At 30.1% G+C, this 27,086-nt stretch overlaps 1 protein-coding gene and 1 long non-coding RNA gene across 8 annotated transcripts; one reads left to right on the forward strand and one right to left on the reverse strand.

Annotated features, from left to right (window-relative positions):
• The first annotated feature begins 1,800 nt into the window (after positions 1-1,800).
• On the forward strand, positions 1,801-8,822 carry LOC125846878 (uncharacterized). 7 transcript variants are annotated; one of them, XR_007444417.1, is made up of 7 exons: positions 1,801-2,007; positions 2,150-2,252; positions 4,003-4,583; positions 4,631-5,892; positions 5,978-6,041; positions 7,667-7,842; positions 8,454-8,822. It is a non-coding gene; the product is annotated as an uncharacterized LOC125846878 (long non-coding RNA). The 7 variants fall into 7 exon arrangements; XR_007444418.1 differs by having other exon boundaries at positions 1,802-2,007; positions 2,192-2,252; XR_007444420.1 differs by lacking the exon at positions 2,150-2,252 and having other exon boundaries at positions 1,802-2,007; positions 8,454-8,821.
• A 3,335-nt stretch (positions 8,823-12,157) lies between these two features.
• Positions 12,158-14,909, reverse strand: LOC125846889 (BURP domain-containing protein 5-like). The gene is made up of 3 exons (XM_049526578.1): positions 14,796-14,909; positions 14,551-14,662; positions 12,158-13,073 (listed from the first exon to the last, which is right to left on the reverse strand). Exons 1-3 carry the CDS (start codon positions 14,889-14,891, stop codon positions 12,235-12,237), a joined length of 1,047 nt encoding a protein of 348 aa, XP_049382535.1. The 5' UTR covers positions 14,892-14,909; the 3' UTR covers positions 12,158-12,234.
• Positions 14,910-27,086: the final 12,177 nt, after the last annotated feature.

The raw sequence follows: 27,086 nt of genomic DNA on the forward strand, positions 1-27,086 counted from the left end.
ATTTAACTAATGTTGGTAAAGGCTTTATCACTCTTTGTTAATATGTATATTTATTGCCGTTAAAAATTATTTATGTTGCAGTGATTATTATCTAAAATATAAGAGTTTAGGATAAGTTCTTATATATCACCTTTTTACTTTGTACTTGCATTAAAAAATAATATATCTTTACCCTTCTACCCTTATTTAATGTTTTCTTTATTAATAAATGACAAAATTAATTAACTATTCTATCAAGGGTATAATAGGCAAAATATGGTAATTTATGCATAAATTTTATAAAATGACAAGTATTGTGGTCCAATTATTTATAGAAAGGGATGACATATAAAATGGGATGAAGGAGTAATTTTTTTAAAAATAATTCCAGTTCCCTTTTGAGCAGGGCGGGGGTAAAAAAATGGCATATACTTTTCGTCTATTTTACTCAACATATACTCTAAAAATTTTGTCATCTTCGATAATATTTTATTGAATTTGAAGCAAGTGAGATCCATAAGTCCACTTGTTTTAAAGTAATAAGAGAGCTTCCTAGAAGTTAAGTTGGTTGAGACTCTTTTGCTAAAATAAAATTTCTCATCACGATTAAGAGTTTTGTTGGATAACTACCCATCGAAATGATGCAATGGAGGGAGTTGTTGTTGTTGTTTTTTTTTTTTAATTAGAGGTTCTAATTTTGAATTTTAAATATTATTTTTATTAGTAAAAGTGGTTTTTCACTATGAGACCTTACACAATACGAATTTAAATTAATTAGGCTTCAATACATATATTAGATGGTTAAAAAGCAATAACAATGTTTTCATGTCGATTCACCACTTTGAAATTGAAGCAATCAAATACTACTATATATATATATATATTAGAGATATACATATTCAATACTATTTTAATACAACTTATTCATTTAAACATAATAAATCATGACATTAACAATGCAAGGTATTATTTCTTACTACAACTTATTCATTTAATATAACAAACCAACTAATCGTCAATAAAAGTTAATAACAATATAACTAAATCTCAACATTACTTATACACCATATTCATTATTATCTTTTATACCCTACAAAAACGACCTATAATGATAATGAGAATGATTCTTACAACAATAAAACTAGTTCAAGTTTGAGAGTAGGTATTCTCATTTCTTTTAGAGGAAATTGGATTCATATAAAACACAATCATGATATTGTTAAATGACTATGATACCATGTTAGATCTATATAAATAAGAATATTTTGATTTTTCATCTTTGTGAGTTGGATATTTTTTACGTAAAAATATTGTGTCATTATTTTTTATTTTATCTAATTCTCATTAAGTTATTACCATTCTAAAACAAATACTAGTTTAACCAAATTCATTAAAAAGTTTGAAAGTGATGCTTTATCAATATCATAATTATACGTTTTGGCTCCACATTGACAACAAGTGCATTTCATGAAACTTAAACATATGGAGTTAGTATAGTAGTTAGATAAGAAACAAATTATTTATGTATAAATTTTGATATTATATTTATATGATATTTAATTGGTAGGTAAAAAGAAAATATTTTTTTTATAAAATTAATATGATGTTTGGTTGACAGTTTAGAAATCCGCATAATTAATATATGCATTAAATAAATAGATAGATTCACTTATGATTAATCTCTACCTTACTATCTCTCTCTCTCACACACACATATATATTCTCCTTATTTAGAAATGGGACTTTGTTGGACGAACACAACATATATTGATTGTACAATAAGCTTTGTAAAGTGTACCATAAATTTGGGCTTATTTAACTGGACAATATTTTGATGTTCATTTCCTATCAACACTTGTATACTATTTCATTTTTCTAGCAATTCCCCTGTGATTGACTACTTTGGTTTCTCCTACTCTCTTCTAGGTCTTTACATTTCTCCATTCTTTTTCTTGCATGTCCATCAATTTTCACTCAGACCCAGAAAGGACGAGGAAGCATTCAGAGAGGAGCAATCTTTTACCGCAGGTTTGTTAGTTAATTCTCAGTTTGGTATCTTAAGGAAAATTTGGACTCTGTATTTTACTTTGGTCAGTCTTACTTGATTCACGAGTTTAACAAGGATATTGGAATTTTTTGTTCAATTGCCGAAAATTATTTTATACTGCAGAAACAACGAACCTAATAAATCAGTGTTTGGAATTTGAGCTAGCTTACTTTCAGACATGTATTTCAATTGGGGGTACTTGCATCATTTTGCTGCTCTTAAACAGGTGAGACCAAAAAAATTTGCATAAACATTTGCTCCTTCATCTTCCAATTTTCTTCCTTTTGTTCTTCACTTTTGGATTTCTCGTGGAGTTTCTCAATTTTCTGTTAAATAACTTTCTGGCGGACGCGGGTCCTCTTTCAGTTATTTTTTCTATTGACCCCTAATTTTTGGTGTGATCTGGTTGGTGTATGTTTATGTTTCCCTCTATTTTTCATGAATGATTTCCGTAGCTTAGGTAAAAATAAATTGCAAAAGTATATTGGACTTTCGTACTTCAATACACACTGACTAGCTTGACAATATTGGCTTATGACACTTTAGATATGCTGCAATTAGATACTAAGCTTTAAGAATTTATCAAATGAGTAGTTTTTATCATACATAATTGGCAGGTGATACTTTCTGTAGCAATCAATATGAAGAAATTTTGAGTATTTAAACTTGAATGTATAGATTACCATTAGTAAGAGCTTACACCTTAACAATTTTTTAATCAATAATTGTGAGATAACCTCTATTTTGCAAATTGTTATAAGTTCTGAAAATAAAAAAGAAAATCTTGCAGTACAAAGTCTTATTCTTGCACTCTTTTTCTCTAATTTCAGTTACTTCATCGTTATTGAGCTTACCAACTATTATTCTTGAACCAATGTTGTTTGAGAGGTGATATAAAAAAAATTCAGCAGCAAGTTCCAAAAGCTTTATATATTGTTGCAGCCGTACTTAGAATGCATTTCCATGATTGCCCTGTTAGGATAAGTAAAACAATCCCTTGGTTTCAATTTATGTGTCTTACTTTCTTTTTAAGTTTATTAAAAAAGAATGTCTTTTTCTATATTCATAACTCTTAAATTTTATCATTCTACGTGACATGTTTAAGACCACAAGATTCAAATGACATTTTGATATACTGAACATATATTTAGTCAAAAGAAGATATTTACATGTGAAGGACCTTAATTTCATGAATAAAAAATATAAAATTTTGCGAGAAGATACTTTCAAAATATAGTATTCTCATGTAATATTCTATCTCTAGGAAGGACTCTAATGCTCATTACTTTAGTGTTTCCACAATGTCAGTAAATAAGACACACCTTTTGTTAATAAAAATGTATGAACCCTCAGAGAACTAAAATAAAAGTCGTAGTGGTATTTCAGTGGTTAAGATGTGAAGAAAAGATGGAAAAAAGGATTGGCCACAATAGTAGCCAGTAGCCCTTTTATAAGATCATTTCTCAGGTCTTGACTCATTTAATTAATATTATTATTTTAATCAATTCTTTGGTAATGTTTTGAAGATGATGGATGATGCCATGAGAGTACTCCGCTGGTAATGGACCCTTTTTTTTGTTGTTGATAAATTAGTACTTTTCTCATTGTTATTAATTTATATCCATTTTTCATGGCCTCTTTCCATTTGAAGTTAAAAAGGTTGATCATGTTTCCAAATGGAGGTAAAATTCTGAATTTCTCTAAAAATAATACCTTTGATTTTATTTTATTTTAGACTTCTTTATGCATCTAGATTTGAGCCTTTCTTCTTATTTTTCTTTCAATCAAATCTGTCATTTAATATTTTTTAATGGGTGATACATATATTTGTTTTTTCTTCCGTCATGCTTCTTTGTTCATTCCTTACAGGAGATTAGTTGTTTGTTCAAACACTACTTATGAATTAATTTTATGTTTGATATGCCTAAAGTAAATAAAGAAGTTTATGTTTCTTTTCCTTCTTTTTTTTAACACAGGACTTCTATACCTTGCATAGCATTCACCAATTCAAGAGCTATATTATTTAGCACTACTAGACAATATTAGTAAGTAATATGTCGTTTAATTGAACCTAGAATTTCGATTGGATTGGTACTAATCTATATAAGAGTCGTCATCTATTTGGTTTCTGCATGATTTTCGTCTTGTGTACCTTTTCGGCTCATATTTGGGGTTTGAGTATATTTATTCGCCCAACTCTATTAGATCTTTCTATAAATTTCTTACAAGTCCAATATAGATGTAATGTGCAATTCGTCTTTCATTTAGCACTTTTTTCTATTGAGTTTTGAAAACTGATGATTGCCTTTACTATGCTATCTTGGGATTTGTTGGGAAGTAAATTTTAAAAACTTCAATTGTTAGTTGTAGCGTGTTTATACTTTGATGTCAAGACAGAAAAGAATATATTCTTTTGAATATTGATTTGCAGGTTACTAAATACTACGATATTTGTGTTCTTTATCACTTCAAATAAGCGTATATTTTGGTTATAATGACATAACATCTTGCTCTTCTGTTAATTTCTTTCACATACTTAATCTACCTAAAACAAACAGTATTTTGTGTCCCACATGAGATTTTGTCCATCTTTTGAGTAGCAAGGTAAATATATGTCTATGTCAAACAACAATGTGCAAAGATAGAGGCATTTTTGAGATACTCTATATGATCTTTATGTTTTGTTGACAGTGAATTGACAGGGTTCCCTAGCAATAGGTTAATAAGACTTTTCTTATTTGACTATCAACAACTTTGGACGAAAAAGAAAATGCCAATTACCTTGGAAACTCTGTGCAAGTAAAATAACCTCTTGACCAAACACATGTAAAACTATGAAAGTCAAATTAAGAAATCACGAAAATTGAGGTGTGAAAAAAGAAATAAATGTGAAGTTGAAGATTTAAACGGCAAAAAATAATCTTCTTTAAGTGGTAAAAGCTAAGCATAAGTGAAAGTGGACGTTTTTGTTACTGTATACTATTCTTTATGAGATTCTGGAATGAATGGTGCCAATACATTATTTAATTGTGCTAATAGATGATGTTGATAAGACGGTAAAATTAATTTTGTTTTCTATCTTTACAATATAGTATAGGATCCCTGCCTTTCCGACTAGCAGTTATGCATTTTCCTAGATTTTTTGTTGTTGTATAATTAGAGTTTGGACTCCTCCAGAATCAGATGGAAAGAACATATTTGGAAGGCGCCAGACGCAAGAAAGAGACTTGCCTTATGTTTCTGATGATTGTGAAACCAAAAATAGTCAGGTCCAACCCCCCACCCCCCAACAAACAAAGAATATAACTTTTTTTTTGTCATTGTTATAGTTATTATTGCAGTTTTCTAAATATGGATGATGTTTTATGAGCAGAAGGAGGAGATGATGGGAGAGTTTAACAAAGCCTAAGTAGCTATCCAATGAGTTTCATAGTTTTAATGTGATTACCTTAGACTTTATTTTTTGTACTTAACATGACAACATATGTTACACCACATAAGAAATATGTTTATAATTTGTTTGTGAGCTTCACCTTGTTTTTGCAAACTTATGCTAAAAAGAGAAGTAGAGAGGAAGTGTTGTTCAAAACTTATCATGATGTTTTACTTAGTTCTGTTCTTGATGGTCCTTCTCTTTATCAGAGCATTGAACAGATCATTGGATGATTTAGTTTCTAAGATTCAAAGTGAGCTGCCTTCAACTAAGGATCCTCTAATTCCACGGATAACTAAAGAGGTTCCTTCCTTGAGCACATATTCTGGAGGACGTAGGCCAAGAATGAAAACATTTATGGTTATTGGGATAAACACCACCTTCAGTAGTAGAAAAAGGCGCGATTCTATTAGACAGACTTGGATGCCTCAAGGTGTTAATTATAAGATTATTGATGTATATACTTCTTCCATTTTCATTTTCTTCCTCCTTTGACAACATTTTGTGTGTTTGCATAGGTGCAAAGCTACATAAATTAGAGTAAGAAAAGGGGATCGTTGCGCGTTTCATGATAGGCTACATGTATGATATGCATTGTTCTATATCTTCTTTATGCCAAACATATAGATGTTCATTCGTCAATGGGTTTATGTTGGAGTCTCATATTGTTTCTTGCCAAAAGAGTGATAATATGCTTCCTGTTCTTTGTTTTAAATATCCTCTGCTTCACTTAGAAGTTGAATGCATGATTAGCTTTTCAAGAGATATACGAAGGAAATTATCATTTAGAAGCTTTGTTAAGAGTTAGTAATTCACTACTAAAGATGGACTGGAAAGATTTAAGACAAGGTATAGAGAACTGCAAGTGAGTGATTACAGAATCATTCATCTGTAATCTAGCATTCTGCTTTTTCGTTTTCTATCTTGTAATGTGCAGCAAGCAACTTTTGAACGAAGCTGTAAGAAGTACATTTTGTTGCTTAAAGAAACTTGCAAGAACTTTGAATCTTCTATAAAATAATATTTGCCTTCATAAACTAATGTGTGTTGTTATCCCACTCTTTCTGGATTTCTAAGAACTAAATACTAAAGGTATATAGAGTTGGTATTCTAACTAAATACTCGATGTGACTTTTGGGACTGGGAATGCCATTTGTCGCATAAGTTATGATGATCCATGTTAATTTTCCCATTGTAGCTTCAAAATGATCAAAGGAAAGGATATTAGCTTTTGTTAAGGTTGTAGATTTAAATCAATGACATTCAATGCTTCAATTTACTTCTGTCTTTAGAATGTCAAGACAAGTGAATATCTTGCCATGATCAGTACCTCTCAGTTGCTTAGTTGTTACTTGTGAACACCATTCCAACAATCAATTTAGTTGGACGTGAATTACTCTGTTATTGCATTTGTGCTGATATTGCAAATGTAAAAGGCAAAGTAATAACATCCCTTATGAGTTTCATGTTTGATGGTTTCTATACTTTTCAATCTTGGGTAGATATATTACGAGCCCAGGAGTATGGTTTTAACTTGATGCCCAACATGATAAGAATAAGTGCAGGATAAGTGTTTTCTTTTGTCTTCTTTTTTTGTTTCTTTTAATTGAAATTTTAAATAACAGCATGAAAGTTTACTTTGTATCAGAATAGGAAAGGTTTTTTCTAGAGCTAAATGGTGCATTTGGATATAAATGTGGGAGATTGGTTCTCTTGTGGAAACTGTATCTTCCACGATAGTAAGTCATAGATAAGCCATGAGAGATTCAGACACAGTATGTTGCACATTTTCTCACTTGTAATAATCTACCAAATGTTTTTTCTATCCTTCTAGAGGCAGTTTACAACTTCCTAATTTTCGAGGTATCTCTAAATTGAGTGATAATTACATTTATGTTTGAGGGATAAGCTCAGTCATCAAAAGTTTCCATCTCTTCTTTCGGTGCACTTTATTGTATTCAAATCATGTTATTGAATTTAATCCTGAAGAAGTTTGTACTAAGTTCAAAAATAGAAGTTCACGTTATAACATCACTTTAGGTTCAAAACAAAAAGAGGAGTAGAGCCATCTAAACTGATTAAAGTTATTGGATTACCAAACAAACTGGATTGCATTAGTTATTTTTATGTATTCTTGATAAAATAATAATCATTTTTTATGTACTAAGATGTTTTTGCACTTTCTCTTTTTCTGCCAATTTTTACAGAGCAAGAAGGGCATAATCGTTAGACTTGTTTGAGAGCTTATTACAAGACCAGCTGAAGGATAAGTTGAAATATTATGTATTAGTAGATTTTAAGTTGCTCACCCTCCTCTCAATGAAAAAGAGAAAGTGAGACTTGAGAAGGACATATTGATTTTAGAATCATACATCTATTTGAAGTAAGTAAATGCTACCATATCTCCATTGATAATATGTATTGTTGCTATGATATCTTTCTTTTTTGGCATGTGAATCAAGTAAACTTATATGAGTATACGAATGGTAAAAATAAAACATTAGAAAGGAAGATTGTTTTTAATAAAAAAGAGAAGTGAAATGCACATGAATAGTAGCCATTGGATTGCACTTGGGTGAAGGTCCTTTTAAGACTAATTGCTCAGATAAGTTTGCAACAAATTAAAACAAGGTTTCCTAAAACATTCTTTTGTTGAAAACATCTTCTCTTACAAGTGAAGTAGTCAATTTTTTTTAACTCTCTCTGGGATGGGGCAAGAAGAAGCAAGTCCAAAAAATTTCATCCATACTCCTTTATCTTTGTTTTATATGTAAAAAAATGTGTGGTTGAGCTTGATATAGTTACATGAGAATTTTAGAAATGTACATACTTATACTACCCATATTGCTCTTTTTTTTTCCCTATTGTTGTACTTCACAATTTTGTGAGTGTTTGACTATCTAATAACTATTGTGCAGAGTAATAGTTGATTCTTGTTTCTTTAGTGTATTTTTGGTTGGAAACATTAAGTTTCATATTGTTCACAACTTCTAGTAATAGAAGCAATTACAGTTCTCAAGGGAATGGTGAAAAGATGTGCACGGAAGAACTCATGTTTGTCCATTATGATTCATTGAGCTTGCACATAACCGAACAGGGATAGAAAGACGAACTTTAAAGTTTAATTACAGAATTCTACGAAAGATGAACCCGAAGCAAAAGCTTTTGTGGATAATACTGTTCATAAAGAGGATGCCAAAATGAACAAATTATTTGAAAAGGCGTCAACGTTTGTCTATGTAGTGGAGTTGATTTCTTTGTATTACTCACATTAACAAATTTTATGTGAAAGCTTTTCTTTAGTCCAAATTTTCATTATTCCCAATGAAACCAACTATTGGATTTCATATTGTTGAAGCTTTTGCCGGTAGGTAATAGCATGCAACTAAATAATCGTATGCCTGGTCATGTTGGGTGAAGGTTTTTACAGTGCTACAAAGATTTTAGAATGTTTGATTGATGAAACTTTCATATTTCATTTTCAATATCATGTTATTAAGGAACAATTGTAGAGTAATTGTTTGGGCTTAGCTAGAAAAATAATTTAATTATTCTGGTGAGCACGGGCCTTGCTAATCTAGTGTGTGTGTATGTATATATATTACTAATATTTGTAAGCCAACAAACATGGACGAACACTGCATCACCTGATAGTACAAAAGGTTACGTGAGTTGTACTATCAACAACTTAATTTTTCAGCCTAGGTAGACACATGTATTGCAGCCCAATGATTTGTTTTTTCTGGGGACACCTGTCTACCTTTTTCATTTTTTTGTTTCCGGGTCTTATTTTCTCTTCTCCTCACTTACTTTACATCTTTTCTGTTAACTATTCTCTCTGCAAACCTGTGAGATTTTGGGCATATTGGATGGATTTTTCCCAGATCATCTTGCATTATTATCATCGATTTAATAATTTGGTATATTTTATATTTGTTATTTTTCAAATATTTTGAATATAATTTCTTGCTTGAATTCAGGTACACGTTAGTAATTTAACTTTATCTATGCATGCATTTAGTTTCTTTGATTAATTTCGTCTAATCTTCATTAGAGCATAATCAAATTGTTCTGGGCTTCTTTTACATTCTTTCCACACTTCTTAATTTGACAATTCAATGGCTTTTTGGGTTAAATCTATGAGTATTATTTGAAAAGAGATAGCGGCAATGTAATATATTGAGTTTCTCTTAAACGATTTATTAATGTTGCAGATTCATAAACTTGCTTTGATTAGAGAAGATGTGGAGAACTACTTCAAATACGAGTGGTGATTTAATTTTTGTTTCAACTTGAAATTCTTTTATTGAGCTATGAATCTATTGTTACTTTATTTATTCTTTTCACCAACCTGCTACTCTTTGCTCCCAATTTAAGTTGTCTCTTTAGTTTGAGTACAGAGGGGATATATTGAGTAACTTTCTGAGATGAACACTTTTAAGTAAAACAAAAATGGTGCTCGAAGTGAATTTTTTTGATAAGCAAATCTTGAAAAATCTTTGAGAAGTGTAGAGAAAGCATTGTCCGCAACAAAGTGAACAAATCAACTTAGAAACGACTATGGTAGTGAAAGACTTGACCTTCTTGATAGGTCTTCGATATCGCCTTCTCTCATCATTAAAGGCATCGCAAGGCAGTTGAATAGAAGGAGTGGATGTTAGGCACACAGGGAAAAGACTCTGACTATGCACTGGCACTAGCCCTGGCATGGATTCTTCTTTGATTGAATGAATGGGACAGAAGAGAACCAGAATCATATTAGATTTGTTATTAGTTTTCCTGCTTCTTGTGATTTCTTTCATCAACGATGATGGTTTCTTTCAAATATGATGTTTATGCTTTTTTGCTTATTTTCGCCGCATATATAATTTCTTGTTGCTCTTTTAAATGAAGTGAACTAGTAGGAAGAATTCTCGGTGGTGGCGGTGGCTCTATCTGAAGTAGTTTCCCTATAACTATGACACTTGCCAATTTTAGCAAATTCAAAACACTCGCATTGCAAGTTTGTGACAATTCCAACCAGTTAAAATACATTTCAAAACTGGAAAACACTTGATATTTGATGAAATGTCTAACTCATCTTATTTGGCAATAACTTATGGTGCTATCTGTCATATCTTCAAAGTTATGTGTTTAATACTTGAGACAATAAGTTGTTATGTTGATGTGATTACTAATAAGAATGTCTTGATGCAGAGTACAAAAGCATTTTATAGCGATGGTGATCCGATTGAAGTGCAATGATAAGGTGAGAAATATGCATCAGAACTTGGTAAGCATATCACACATTATATCGTTGATGACACATTATGTCATACAAATGTTAGTCAGTGGAGATATCTAAGTATGGTTCTTCTCATGTTTGAAGCAATATGCGGATTGGAGAAAACTGGGCAAAGACTTGGCATTCCCTATTAATGAAATAGATAATATACATGAATTTGTAGGAATTTTTTTTTATGAAATATGTAGTTTTTCAACTACTTATTTAGGCTTCTCTAGGAACAAAACGCAAGGCTATTGAGATATGAAACGGTGTGATGAATAGACGTGAAAAAGAAGAGTTGATGTATGACTGATCATGTTGGATGACAATGCTATAAACTATTGTAAAACACTTTTAAGATGTATGACTCATGTTAAATGACAATGTTATAAACTGTTGTAAAACACTTTTAAGATTATATAATTATATTTACTTCTCACAAATATATATATCAGGTAAAAATGATCTTTTGCTATCTTCTTTATGGAGAGCACATGAAAATGTGCCTTCAGTTTAGATACTTTCCCTCAATACTATAAATATAGCACACAAGTTGAATGAAATGGGAAAGAAAAAAACGAACAGAACCAAGCGATACATCTAATAAAGTGGGACTATATCACTTTGAACAAGAAAATAATAGGTTTAGGAATAAATAGAATAAGTGTAACAAATTGTAGCTTACTCATAAGTGGTTATGAACATATATGGTGAAATAAGAGGCCCTTTGGAGAAAGATGATTACAAAAGTGTGGGGTAGAAAAATTTAATGGTGCATAAATAATTTAATGTACGATTTGTTTCAAGTGACGGAAGAAAAATAGTTTTCTGGCACCACAACTGAAAAGGTCACCTACTTTTATTTCGAGTTCTTATGAAGTAAATTCCTTTGTGATTCAAAGATGTTTGATATATCATATACTTGCCAATAAGTACTTTGGATCCTTGCTCACTAATAATTATATTCTGACTGAGGTAAGGTGATCGAATAACAATCTAAGGTCTAAAACATAACAACAAGCAGGCTAAATTATGAGAAGGGTTGATTTCGGATTCTCATAATTTTCAAGTTCTTCATGTACAATTTCACTTACTTTTTCCAGGCTCTTTAAATTTTGGCTCCTTTATCTTAAAAAAGAATTATAATGTTCTATTTCACTCTTTTTATCGACCTATTGGTTAATACAGACAGAATTTCAGAGATAAATTCTCCTTCACGCTTACAGATTATATTACGTATCAATAGAAAGAAGAACTTGTGTACCTAAATATATACCACACCCTTGCAAATTTATCTGGAATAGAGTTTTTGACTTAGTTTGCTAAGAGAGGACTTAAGCAAATGTGTACCTTTATAAGGTGTTTTTAGCTTAGTTAACATGCATGAAAAAACAAGTAGATAAAATTGAAAGTTCAATCCTAAAAGAACCACTTTAACTTTCTCCTGTCAAAAGACAAGAAGATACTTTGTGGATCAAACTACTCAAGTGATCGACAACGGCCATTTTGTTATGCCTCTTCATAAGGTATAAAGGCGATTTGATCATCTTGAAGGAAATGACAAATTGGCGTAGTTCCAGGCCTAACATTAAGCACTACAAAAGGCAATCCTTTGGGATTCCAAAGAGATGTATCTTTGTGACATATCGATACTGCTTTAACTTTTGTTCCAACAACACCAATCATCGATACCATAAATGTCTTCGTAATTCCTCCACCATGACAAAAATGTACTGCATACGCGTAGTTAAGTTTGTGGCATACCATGTTAACCCCCTCACCTATTTGTTCAACTTCTTCAATAGTGTATTTTTGCAACAACATTTGATTTTCCCCTTGTACTTCCGTTGCAATTACCTTAACATTGTTTGTTCCAAGCATGAATACACTGAAATCTACCATAGACTCCAAAGAAGTAGCACAATTTTGCTTTTGTCCTTTCTTCGTTGGCGCTTCACAAAATTTAATTGTTTCCTTGATTGTTTGAGCGTCCTTTGAACTATTTATTGAGAAATGGTTTAGGATTTCTGGAATTTTTTTCGATGAGAAGGGAATCGATTCAACAAATTGTCTAGGCCAAATGGGTGCTTCGTTTTTATTTTTTAGAGAGGGAAAATTGATGATGTTTCCTTTTTCCAAATCGTTTTCTAAGAAGTAAGGTTTGTAAAGGAAATTGTTATCTTGAAAATCACTATTAATACTTTCTTGAATTACTTGTCGAAGATGTGCATTTGGGGTTTCCCTTTTTAGGTTATGAATCTCTTCATCAGTAGCAGCACTAAAAACCAAGATTCCATGTTGGTGCAAACCATAGTATACTTTCTCCTTTGTGTCACCAACGTCATTCTCTGTGGCAACATAAGAACAATTATTTCATACATAAAATAGTACGATTAATTTTCTATTTAAATGGACTGACCTTCAATTTTTATCCTTCAGATGAATCGGTATTTAATTAATGCCCCTTGCAACTGAATTTATATTTAGTGGGGCATAAGGTCTTTGAAAATTGAAAAGGCATGATACAAAAGTATATTTGTTATGATGAGTAAAAATTAAAGACCAACACCAAATAGTTTGGGGGAAAAGTACAAATAGCCCTAATTATTTTTCTCCAAATGGTTGAATAATTAATGACTAAATTATGTGGCTTCAAAAATAGTTTAAGCAAAAGAGTAATTTAATGCATAACAAAATGGAAAATCATCTAGCCAAAGTTTATCTGATTGACATAATTATTTGCCCAGATCCGATCGATATGTGGTATTATTTCTCATAGAATAAGTTCTAAAGACATTAACATGTCCACTTGGAAATATTATGCACCGGTCAATGACAATTACCTCCTCCATCTTAAATTATTTGTTATAATTTTTTTACATCCTTCTTTAAAAAAATATTAACATAATTATTTAGAAAATATTTTAAAGAAAAAACTATTTTAACCTTAATTAATATTTGAACAATCATAACACACGTGAGAAAAGTGACTTTAAAGCCTTAAAAGAAAAGACAGCTTCCTTAGACCCCTAAATTTATTGCCCCCGATGCTCCCCNCCCCCCCCCCCCTTTTTTCTTGGAATAATAAGTTATAGGTATTTTAAAAATAAATATAAAGTATTATTTGTATAAAGTGTAATTTTTTATATGAGTTAGGAATTATTAGAAGAAGCTTAAAGATTAAATAGATTGGCTATACTATTTTAAAAATAAATTATTAAAAGAAACCGATTATAAAAAAATACATTAACAACTAGAATAATAGATTTCATAAAAAGTATTTCAAAAAGCTTAATCTTCCATTCGATTTTAATTTTAGGCCATCATAGTACTTGAATCGTCCTTAACGCATCATTAAGGGTGTTATAGTCTTGAAGAACATGATTCCATTATATCTTTAAAATTATAATCGACCTTAACACATTATAATTAAGGGTGTTTATAATCTTGAAGAATGTGATTCCACATTACATCCTTAAAATTATGACATGTGACCCTTTCAATAATCTAAGGGGTCAAATTTGTTTAATTAACTATCGTAAACATTTTTTTTCTATGCTAGAATCTTTTTCTTCTCTATCATAGCTTTATTTTCTTTAAAATTCATTTCACAGCAAATCAGCAATAAATTTCTAAATTTTATTTGTGGTGTTTATATATGGGATTCAAATTCATTTTACCTTTAATTATTGATAATTTTTCTATTGATGCCTTTACCTCTCACAAAAATTAAAGTTTAATTGAAATTTTTCTCAAGACTTATTACTCAATGAACGTTAAATTACCTCCCTCAAACAATATCCATCGAGTCAAATTAAGACTAACCTGCTTGGGGAAGGAAATCTCTAATCATTTTGGGCATACGAGTGTTGGGCAATTTTAGTTTCCAATAAACCTCTGGAGATATAGATGCATCACTACTTGCTACAAAAGCTAACTACATATATACAATAATAAACATTTTTTTAAAATTTTCAGAATTTAATGATAATTAGATAAAGATGAAAATTAATTAAATTGTGAAGGATAAGAAAGCAAATATATATACATATAAAGAAAATACAACTCACCAAACAAATTGTGAGGGAGTAAATTAGTAGCTGAAACTTCATTGTAAATCTTTTGTATGGAACCACAATAGATAAATGTCCATTATTTATAGGCATAGACTAATTATATTATACACTACCCACTTGGTGAAAACAGAAATTAAAGATTAATACTGAAGCACTGGAATCAATGGTCTTGAAAATAATATATTTTTCTCAAGTTGAACCCTAGATATTGGACATGCAATTAATTGAAGAAGGTCCATCATCTATCCATTACTTTGTTTGTTTATATTTAACTTGGCACACCCTCTAAAAAATATATTTCCTCTATCTTAAAATATATTTTGTAATTTTTGAAATAGTTATCTCAATTTTATTATTTTAAAATTTCAAGATAAAATTAATATTTTTTCTCATTTTATCCTTAATATTAACTGTTTTTAACGATTATAAACACTTTAATTATAAAGTGATGACACTAGAGTAAATATTGAATGCAAAGAGATTATATTTTTTTAAAAGGATAAAATAATTAAAATTCTCTTAATTAATAATTTTTTAAGGAACGTGTAAAGACGAAAACACAACAAATAATTATATTTGAGTCGGAGAGGATAATAAATAAAATGACAATTTTACTATATCAGTTCTAATTATTACTCATACATTATCTCACTCATTGAAATATAATTGAAGTGAGTTATGATAATAAGGATGAAATAAATATAAATTGATAAATTATGTATTATTATTTTATTTAAATTGAATAAATAAATATAAACATCTATTTTTATATAATAGAAAAATTAAAAATAAACGGAGGAAATACTATTAGAATAACAAGCATTTTGAATTAATTATTTAGAAAAAAGCCTTGTTAAGTGAAAAAGATCGAATTAGATAATAGACTATTTATTATTAGAATTTGAGTTTTCAAATGTGGCGGCTAAGTTGCAACTTGCAAGGAAAAATGGCCACCTAAACTTGCACTCATTTGCTATCTCTCTCTATATATAAATACATATAAAACTCACAACTTTTTCATTGAAAATACACTTGCATATTAGTAACACATGTGATGTGATTAGGGTCTCAAATGGACAAGTTGAACTGAAATTAGAGAGATTAAAATGAGTTAAATTAAAAATTAGGTTAGATCATGATCATGATCTATTTAAATTTATTTTGGGTTAAAATTAATTAAGCTTAAATGGGCTGAAAATTCGATTGCGATCCGCTCAATTTGACTCGCTTAATCTTAACAATTTTAACATATTAGTGCAATTTAGCTTTTATAACCACAATTTGAATTTCAAGCGAAAAAATAAAAAAGTAAGTTCTTAATTTTGAAGTGAAAAGTTACCATACATTATACCAATCAAATAAACATACATTTATGATGACTCACTTAACATGTATTCTATGAAAAAAATATTTTGAGATTATTTTGATCTGAGAAAAGTAAATTTTAATTTACAAATAAAAATAATGGATAGATAAAAGAGATAGTATTTTATACGTTCAATATAGGAACATACATTACTCAATGCAAATAAAGAGTTTTAAATGGGTTGAATTTGATATTAAATTAGACTCGTTTTGACAACCCTAAATGTGACTGAGCGTGTTCCTCAAACACGATAATATATTTCATTCGATCTGTTTACTTGTCTATTTTAAATTTTGCACATTTCTTAAAATAATAATTGATATAAAAATTGTATTGTACTATAATATTCCTTCCATCGCCGTGATTTCTTTGGCTTCATGAATGTTTCTACGAAGAAACAATTCAAGAGAAAATCAATTAATTTTATGATAGTTATTCTTGTTTTTTTTAATTTTATTTTTATCCCTCTCTAGGCCTCTCCGTCGGAGCTCCCATCTTTTTGCTCCCTTAATGACTCAAACTCATGATTATCGAATTGAAAATGAGGGTGCTTATCGCTTACCATTCGAACAGCTCCTTGTTTCATAGTCATTATTTTTATGTTCAGAACTATCCTATTTTATATTTTGGGAAAATTATGTGGATAAGCAAACATATACTACTTAATTGGCTAATATAACTATAGTTTGAATTAATTACGGTTTGCAACTTAATTTTAGTTGTAATTACGTCGCTTATACATATACAAATACAAATTATACACACATATATACAATTATATGACAGATATACAAATACAATTAATCTCCCTCCACTCTCTGCCCTCTCTTGCTCACCTCTCTCCTCCCTTTCCCAATCTTGCTTTCTTCTCTCCTCCCTCTCTCCGTCTCGCTCGCCAGATATACAAATACATATGTACACCAGTTACATATATACAATTATCTGACAAATATACATATACAGTTCGCCTCTCTTCACTCTGTGTCCTCTCTCGCTTGCCTCTGTCCCCCCTCTCCCAATCTCGTTCGCATCTCTCCTACCTCTCTCAATCTCACTCGCCAGATATACAAATACATATGTATATCAGTTACATATATACAATTATTTGATAGATATACATAAATCTATGGGAAAATGCATAAGTACCCCCTCAGCCTATACCCGAAATCCCAGAGACACACCTAATCTTTACTAAGGTCCTATTACCCCCCCGAACTTAATTTATCTATAATATTCTACCCCTTTTCGGCCTACGTGGCATTATCCTTGAAAATTTTGTCAACATGCATTGGGCCCACAAGATAGTGCCACGTAGGCCAAAAAGGGGTAGAATATTACATGTAAAATAAGTTCGGGGGGTAATAGGACCTTAGTAAAGGTTAGGTGTGTCTGTGAGATTTCGGGCATAGGCTGGGGGGGTACTTATGCATTTTCCCTAAATCTATCAACAAATATACATATACAATTTGTCTCTCTCCATTTTTTGCCCTCTCTTGCTCGCCTCTTTCCTCCCTCTAACATGTAGCTACGAATCGTAATTAGCAAACTATAACTATGAAGCATAATTAACTTATTTTTGAGTAGCTATATGCAAAAATTCTCAGACCATTATTTTTTTTCAAATAGTGCAGTTTTCTTTTCATGTATAAGGAGATATTTTTATAAAAAAATAAGGGAAAATGCATAAGTATCCCCCCAGCCTATGCCCGAAATCCTAGAGACACACCTAACCTTTACTAAGGTCCTATTACCCCCCTGAACTTATTTTATATGTAATATTCTACCCCTTTTCGGCCTACGTGACACTATCCTTGAAAAAAAAGTCAACATGCGCTGGGCCCACAAGATAGTGCTACGTAAGCCAAAAAGGGGTAGAATATTACATATAAAATAAGTTCGGGGGGGTAATAGGACCTTTGTAAAGGTTAGGTGTGTCTCTGAAATTTCGGGTATAGGCTGGGGATACTTATGCATTTTCCCAAAAAATAATTCTAAACCACAAAGTATAAAAAGAAAAGTGGAAGTGCATTGACAGATGAAAATAAAAAACATATACAATTGGGCAAACAAAATTGTAAGATTTGAGTTGTATCAACTATCACCAACTCTTAACTCCATAGATCTGTAAAACCAATATAAAAATCTTCGTCAAATGTGAGTGCTGCAGAAGAAGAAGAATGCTCTATTTCTGGACTAAACTAAAAGAGGGAGTTTCTTGATGAATCACAGAAACAGAGCATTCTTCTTCTTTTGAAGCAGACACATTTGTTTCTTTTAAGACTAAACTAACTGGGCTGAATTGTTCCGAATCTTGATTTTCTTGAAACTTATACTGAGCAAAGGATTCTTGACATTGTGATGAAGAAATTAGTAGAGAATCAAGAAAATTCTGATCCGAAGGAATGATAATCTGAGAAGAATTGACACTCCTCGTAATGTGAAGGACGATATTCTTTCATAATCCATACATGGTTTTTTTCATCAAAACGGAAGGTTTTCTTTAATCCTTTCTTGTTGTAAACTGGTTTCGATTCCTTTCCATGAACCAACAATTGCCCTGTTGAAGTTCTTAGTTTTTTTCTTTAAATGAGTGAAGACATGATGATGATGATTAAAAGTAGTCGTTGTCTCGAATAACTGAGATGGCTTCTTGTTGCCATACAAGTCTACAAGACGAATTTCTGAGTTTATGGTTTCTTTGATACTCTTGGACTTAGTATTTGGGGATTAAATGTCCTTGATGTGATTGACTTTTAGATTTTGGAAATGATATATAATAGACTCTTAGTGAATTTTTGTATCTTATATTAATACGATTTGAGTTTCCGCATTATGATTATATTTCATAAGTTGAATAATTAATATAATTTAGGGTTTGAATTTGTTGGTTCACCCACCTAAAAGGTTAACAGTGGGTGCCACTCATGACCTTATTGGATTGTAATATAATCTCATCTGAATTCTTATATTTTGTATTGAAAATATGATGACACCCCAAATAAAAGAATAACTTTTATGTGATAAATTCAAAGTTAAATAAGTACTTGATATTTGAGACATCAATAAATAACAAGGCATAAGGCCATATATGACATATTAGAGATATAACACAAGTCTACAAGTCTTTAAGGACCTAACATCTAGCATATGGCCGGGAGAAGGCCAAAATCTATCCATTAACTGTGTATAACCTGCATGTAACATTCTAAAAAATTCTAACCTAAGATCTGAATCATTCTTTATTTACGTATAAGATTGTATTGGGTGACTCATAAATTTTTTTTAGGTGTTAAGGTTAATTATTTAGTGTGGGAATAAATTTGGAGATGAATTAAGGACACAAGAATCCCCTAGCACAAAGTTGAGTTGAAAGATTCCTTACCAATTAAGTTTTGATGCAAGATTCTACTTGAATTAAATTCATACGACCATATCTCTTAGAATATGAAGAGTTATATGACCTATAATATATTAAATTAAAGGTATTTGAGTCTTCTTTCCAACGCCACCAAGTTTGCATCAATTGGATTTTGAAGTAAAAGGTTATGCCCATTTTACTAGACACTATCTTTCCACGCGCTGACTAAGCATTTTCCGCGTGGGCGCGCACCGAGGCAGTAGCAAGTTGAATCTAGGGTTCTACCCTCAATTTTTATGAAATTCTTGATATGAGTTATGTTCTTGTTCTGAATTTTAAATTCTTATATTATGAGATTGCTATATTATGTGCATTGATATCTTTGAGTTGTTGTTCATGCTTATTTTTCACATGAACCCTAGTTGATGAGATTTTTATTGAGCCCCGTTGTGCATTTATTTTCATGCATTGGTTTTGAAATTTTAAAGTGGATTCAAGAGTATTTTAAAAGTATCTTTTGAGATGAGTTTAAGGGAACCCAAGTGGTTTCAAAAGTACTATTTTCACATTGAGAAAATAATTTTATTTTTAAGAAGAGCATAAACAGGTTTCAAAAACATTTCAACCAAATAAAGAGAAGTTCAGCTACCTCTTAAAGTAGATATTATTTTTCAAATTGAAAAGATAGTGCAATTTTCAGAAAAGTATATAGAGTTTTCACAAAAATTGTGTACAGTTCATTTAACTCCTGAAGAGACCCTTTTGAGTAATTGACTTAACCCAATGAGTGTTTTACATGAGCTTACATACATACATACATACATATAGTATTGAACATCAATATGGGGGAGAGTTCAAACAATTCACAGTCCCCATAAACTACGTAGCCACCGTATATAAGATAGTATCGTAAGATGGGCAACTCCTTAGCTGCCTCAAGAAGGATTTTTAGTGGATCCATCAATTTAGTAGTGTTCTATACTCTGGCAAGGTATAGGGCGACTCCAGCAACATGAGTAAGATGTTGTATTAACGAGGCACATAGTGATGATTGTTGGTTAGAGAAACTGCCTAGTAAAGTGTGTTTGTATATATATATATATATATATATATATATATATATACACTTAAGTTCAATATTTACTTTTATTTCATCCATACAGTAAGAACATTAAATGATTTTCATCGTAAGTTAGGCTATTCCTTAGTTGAGATACTTTCAGCATTTCAACTTAGTTATTTATTTTATTCAGCCCGATAACATACTCGTACATTCAGTATTGATGTCATTCGACTTGCATCTTTTCATGATGCAGATTTAAGTACTTAGGATTTTCAACACGCGTTCCGTTGAGATCATATCATCCTTTCGTCAGATTTAGGTGAGACCTCTTTGCTTTCGTACAACTTCAGTTTTATGGTTTGTTAGTAGTAGCATTTTGAGGTTCCATGGGTCCTGTCCTAATACATTTTTTTTTTACAGTAGAGGCTTCATAGATAGACATTCTTGGTCAGTCTTGCAATATTCAGTTTCAGATATGATATTTAAAACTTTATGTTTAATACTAAGTATTTTTAGATAACTTTAAGATTTAGTAAGCTGTTTATAAATAATTTTTCAGTTTTGATGCTTGTGTATGCTTGAATTAGTCTTCCGCTTATAGTCAGTAAAGATGATGGTTCGCTTGGGGACCAACAATAGTTCTCAAGTGTCGGCCACGTTCAGGGTGTAGGCTTGGATCATCACACTGTATTAAGGTTCAGATTCATATTTTGCAAATTTTCATACTTGAAATCCATAAAGGTTTAAATGACTATAGAAATCATCCTAAATCAGTAAAATGAGGTTTTAACGGATAAAATAGATTAAAGGAAATATAAGCTTGTGAGAAAAATCGTAGTTTTTATGAAAATCATGACTTTTCTTCACAGAGTTTCACAAAATCCTTGATTTAAAATACATTAGATATGAGCGTGAATGGATATTCTCATTGAAGCCTTACATACCTCAAACACTTCATGAATCTTTAAATGAGAACCCTAACTTGATGAAGAACGATAAAGAAAATCCTTTCTTGAAATTCTTGAATTCATTTATTGAATATCCTATGTTTTGATGGAAGATTCTTGCTTAAGATACATAATTATATGTTGGATTTACTAAGAAATTATGAGAATAAGCTTACATTGATTTGGAAGGAAGAATTCTTGATAAACCTGCTCAAAAGTCAAGTCTTGAACACTAGAATTGAATTCTTAATTTCACTAGAGATAGGAGGATGATTTGATGTTAGAATCTTGTAGAAATTCAAGTATTTATGTTGTAAGATCATGAAAAATATTTACCAATACTTAGTAGGGTTGAAGAGAGATTTAGGGGGCTGTTGGGATTGGCAAAGGAGTGAAAAGTGAGAATAGAAACTCACAATAACATTTTTAAGAAATCTGGAAATTTGATATACACCGAATATACGGGTGATATACATGGTCTATGGGCCCCATTTACGGGCTGTAAAATGATCCATGGATTGGATCTGTGGAACTCAGATGCAAAAGTTGAGCCTCTGATCTTAAACCCCGAGCATGTTTCATGACCCGTAATTGGTTGCACTGCCCGTAGTTACGAGTCCGTGGTTTCTGGATAGAATTTCAGACTAGAGTGTCTTTAGTAAAACAATCATAACTTTTTACTCCAAACTCTGCTTGTGGAAAATTTGGTAGAGTTGGAAAGAAGACTAATAGACCTTTAATTTGGTAGGTCATCACTTATAAAACTTCTCATATTATAAGAGATATTATTGTTTGAAGTTGACCATTGTATGATTTCATGGAAAAACTTTGCGAGTAAGAATGATTTTGAGCTCGCATTAGTGCTAGAGGTCCTTAGTAACCCTAAATCACTTCCGACATACTTACAACACTTGGTAATAAGCCATAATACACTTGAACAACTAGGAATCATCCGGTATGAGTCTACATGCATAAAAAAGAATAGTTTAGATTTTAGCTCAATTTTTTTTGGGGTGTTACAAGAACCTTAACTTTTTAATGATCACTAAAATCTAATTTTTATAGAACAAAAAACAAAAAACAGTCTTACCAAAAGCATGACCAAGCATGTATATCATGACTGGTTTGATGCCAAATGCAACATTCACGTGAAGATCACTAAAATTCACATGAAGAACCTCAACTTTTTAATGATCACTAAATTCTGATCCTCGTTGAAAAAAAAACACAAAAAGACAGTCTTACCAAAAGCATGACCAAGCATGTATATCATGACTAGTTTTAGAGGTGTCAAAATTGAGCTCAATTATAGATAGCCTGCTCAATCCGCTTAGAATTGTAAGGGTTGGACTCAAGATTATTTGTAGTGGGTTCAATCCTCATTCAAGTCCTAACCCATTTTAAGAGAATTCTCAATTGAGCTCAATTTAATCTCCAACTTCAATCCATTTTAAGACTCTTTATTTGCATTGATGTAATGTATTTTCCTATATTGAAGGTATGAATTACTATTTATTTTATATCTTTTAGAATTTAGCTATCCATTTGTAACTTCTCTTTTAAAAATTTCTTGAGTTGAAAGTCAAATTATGGTTATAAAACTTAAATAACAATGTACTAAAATTATTTAGATTAAGTGGGTCTAATTGGGTGGGTCAAGATTTAACCTGTTTTAAGTCCATTTGAGCCCAAAGTAATTTTGGGCGGGTCAGAACCCAGTCTAATTTTTATTTCAACCTATTTTAATATCTTCAACTTCAACCCAATCCGTCCATTTGACACCCCTAACTGATTTGATGTCAGATGCAACATTCACGTGAAGATCACTAAAATTCACGTGAAGAATCTCAACTTTTAATGATCAGTAAAATTTAATTCTTATAGAAAAAGCCAAAATATAACAGTTTTACCAAAAGCATGATCAAGCATGTATATCATGACTGATTTGATCACATATGCAACATTCACGTGAAGATCACTAAAATCTATTTTTGTTTACAGTAAGCTATTGTTGTGCCTATAAATATAGAATATTTTTTGTTTTCTTTCTATCCAAATATCCAAAGCCTTTTAGCAATTCTAAAATTTCTAATGAAGTCTCAGTTCCTCTACTTGCTCTCATTCTTTTGGGTAAGTAAATTCCCCACTTATATATTTTACTAAATATTAGAAGAGCGAATTTGAGGACCTTAAGATCAGTCGATCAATTGATCGATCTGCCCTACTCCTCAAATTTCCTTTATTTTATATTTAGTATTTATATGAGGAGCTTAGGGTCAGTAGGTCAATTGATCGATCTGCCCTACTCCTCAAATTTCCTCTATTTTATATTTAATAATTTCATTTGAGGAGCTTAGGGTTAGTTGGTCAATTGACCCATCTGCTATACTTCTTAAATTTCCTCTATTTTATATTTACTAATTTCCTCTATTTTATATTTAGTAATTTTCTCTATTTATATTTAGTGTTTTTTGTGCTTTTAATTTATTTGTCTAATTTTTTTTTATTACTCTCAAAATTTCATCTATGCCACATAAATTGAAACAGAGAGAGTAACATATCTTATTTGAAAATTACGTTAAAAATACTCCAAAATACAATAATTAACATCTCAAAATATTTAAAATTACTATATATTAGAAGAGCGAATTTGAGGAGCTTAAGGTTAGTCGGTCAATTGACCGATCTACCCTTCTCCTCAAATTTCCTCTATTTTATATGTAGTAATTTTCTCTATTTTTATTTAGTGTTTTCTCTGTTTTAGTTATCTGTCTCACTTTTCTTTTTTATTAATTTTAAAATTTCATCTATCCAATATAAATTGAGACTGAGAGAGTAACATAGAGTATTTGAAAATTGTCAAAACTACTCTAAATCACAATAATTATCAACTTAAAATATTAAAAATATATATTAAAATTTGATTAACTTTCGAAATATTGCTTATGCCACATAAATTGAGATAGAGAGGGTACATATATAAAAGTAAATTTGAGGAACTTAGGATCAGTCGGTTAGTTGACCGATCCGCCCTTCTCCTCATATTTCCTCTATTTATATGTACTAATTTCCTCTATTTTATATTTAGTAATTTCCTCTATTTATATTCAATGTTTTCTGTATTTTAATTTATTTGTCTTAATTTTATTATTACTATTAAAATTTCATTTATGCCACATAAATTGAGGCTGAGAGAGTAACATATATTATTTGAAAGTTAAGTTAAAAGTACTCTAAATCACAATAATTAACAACTTAGAACGTTTTAAAAATATATTAAAAATTTGATTAATTTTCGAAATTTCAACTATGCGACATAAGTTGAGACAAAGGGGGGTAACATATATTATTTGAAAATTACGTTAAAAGTACCCTAAATCACAACAATTAACAACTTAAATATGTAAAAAATATTTAAAATTTGATTAACTCTCAAAATTTCACATATGACACATAAATCACCATAATTAACAACTTAAAATATTTTTAAAAATATATTAAAAATTGATTAACAATCAAAATATCACATGTGGCACATATATTATTTGAAAAGTACATTAAAATATTATAAAAATATTTAACAACAAACAAATATTTAAAAATTCAATTGACTCTCCTAATTCTATCTGTGTCGCATAAATTAAAATAAATAAAGCAATATATATTGGACACAGTCTTACCGACTTGCCCAGGCATTTGTATTTAGTATAAGTACTAGTCTTGAAAATGTGTGCGGCATGTTTAACCCAAAATACTTAATATAAATTTTATATCGCATATGATTTATTTTAAATGGCAAATATATTATTGAAATTTCATTGAGCTATAAAATAAAAATTTAAACATACATAAAGTAACAATTTGTAACTTCACGTTAGAAAATCTTCACATTTTATGCTAATTTACTGACATATTCAAGATTCTTCTTCGCCAAACTAAAGCATGAATCTAATACTATAGTAATCATAAAAAATAAATGAATTCTTTTTTTTTTAACAAAGAATCAATGAATAATTTCTTGAGCTCTTATCGATACTCCATCCCGCAAACAAATGAACATTCAAGAGCATTGTTCATCGAGTTAAATAAAAATGTGAATCTAATATTACAATAATGATATAAAGGCATTCTAATATTAAATGAAAAGAATAACCTTGGATAGAGCAAACAAAATAAAAGAATACCATAAAATATCTTAAATCCTTCCGTTATCTTATCTGAATAAATATTTGACCTTTTATTCTTTATGTTATGTTATTTTATTGCATAATAAATTATCACCAAATCACTAAATTAGTGTCAAGATTATTGGATTTTCTGAACCAAAAAAGAGATGGATAATTAAGAGAATGTAATTAAGAAATGCTCTCTCCGTCCATCTTTACTTCTTACTATATTATTTTGGGATATTCAATAATACTTATCTAGTTTATAAAATCAATGAATAATTTACCATTTTAAGTCTATTTTATTTAGAGTGGTGTCATCCCCTTTCATTCATGTCTGATGGATAAAAGCCCTTGGGCCTTCGTTCATTTTGTTTAAGAAGGCTGCGACATATACAACATCTTTCCATAGACTTTATTATTTCTTAATCCATGTGTCAAGTCAATAGTGGAAACTATTATTATAGAGTTACTAGTGACAGTATCCGCGCTTCGTGCGGCTATATGAAATATTTATAAGATAATAATATATAATATTTATATTTAGGTTAGTATCGAATATATAAATAATATTAATATTTCTCTTCATCTGCAATATCATACGTTTTTTTTCATTTTTTTTAAATATATAAAATATAATGTATTTTTTTGTATATGTATATAGTAGAACAAAATATTCATCGTGGTGAACTAAATGGAATAAGAGGTAATATGTTGAAATAATAATATATTGTATTACGTTGTAAATATTTTATATGTTTTAACTTCCTCTATCTTTTGGAGGAGTACTAATTTTCTATACAAACTCTGATTTCGTAAAAACAAAATTGAAATTTTTATTATGTCTTTATTATTACATTTGTTTATTATAATTTTTTAAACATTAATTAAATATTATTAAGAATTACGAAAAATGAAACATACAATAGTTATGAATAATATTTAATATTAGAAGTTACACGTAAGATGAAGAGACATGAGTTATAAATAATTAAAATGTATAATTTTATTAGACATTAAATGTATTACTAATTACGAATTGATTTTATTTGTAAAATAAATAAATAAAAATAAGGGGTGAAAATACAAAAAATGAACAAAGAAAATAAAATAATCGGTGACTGCATAAAAATTATAAATACATTTCAAACCAAAAAGGATGATGACGAAAACAGATTGTTACATATGCAAAAAAAAAAGGCATCATGAAACTAATATTTTATTTTTCAATTACTTTTTTTGAAAGTATATTAAAAATGAAACTCCTAATCATCATAGTTTTTTGTTGCTGAAATGTGATAATTATATTAATTTTGCTTCATAACAAATAAAAAGTAGAATAGTAAGAGATCAAATGATTACTGTTGACAATACATTTAGCTAAA

This window comes from Solanum stenotomum, chromosome 12 (assembly GCF_019186545.1).
Source record: "Solanum stenotomum isolate F172 chromosome 12, ASM1918654v1, whole genome shotgun sequence".
NCBI lineage: Eukaryota > Viridiplantae > Streptophyta > Magnoliopsida > Solanales > Solanaceae > Solanum > Solanum stenotomum.

Excerpts from the sequence above, each read along its gene's own strand:
- LOC125846889 (XM_049526578.1), bottom strand. The coding sequence starts at position 14,891 with ATGCCTATAAATAATGGACATTTATCTATTGTGGTTCCATACAAAAGA. Across the intron at positions 14,663-14,795 it reads ACTCCCTCACAATTTGTTTG|TTAGCTTTTGTAGCAAGTAG; the intron begins GTGAGTTGTATT and ends GTATATATGTAG. Across the intron at positions 13,074-14,550 it reads AGATTTCCTTCCCCAAGCAG|AGAATGACGTTGGTGACACA; the intron begins GTTAGTCTTAAT and ends ATGTTGCCACAG.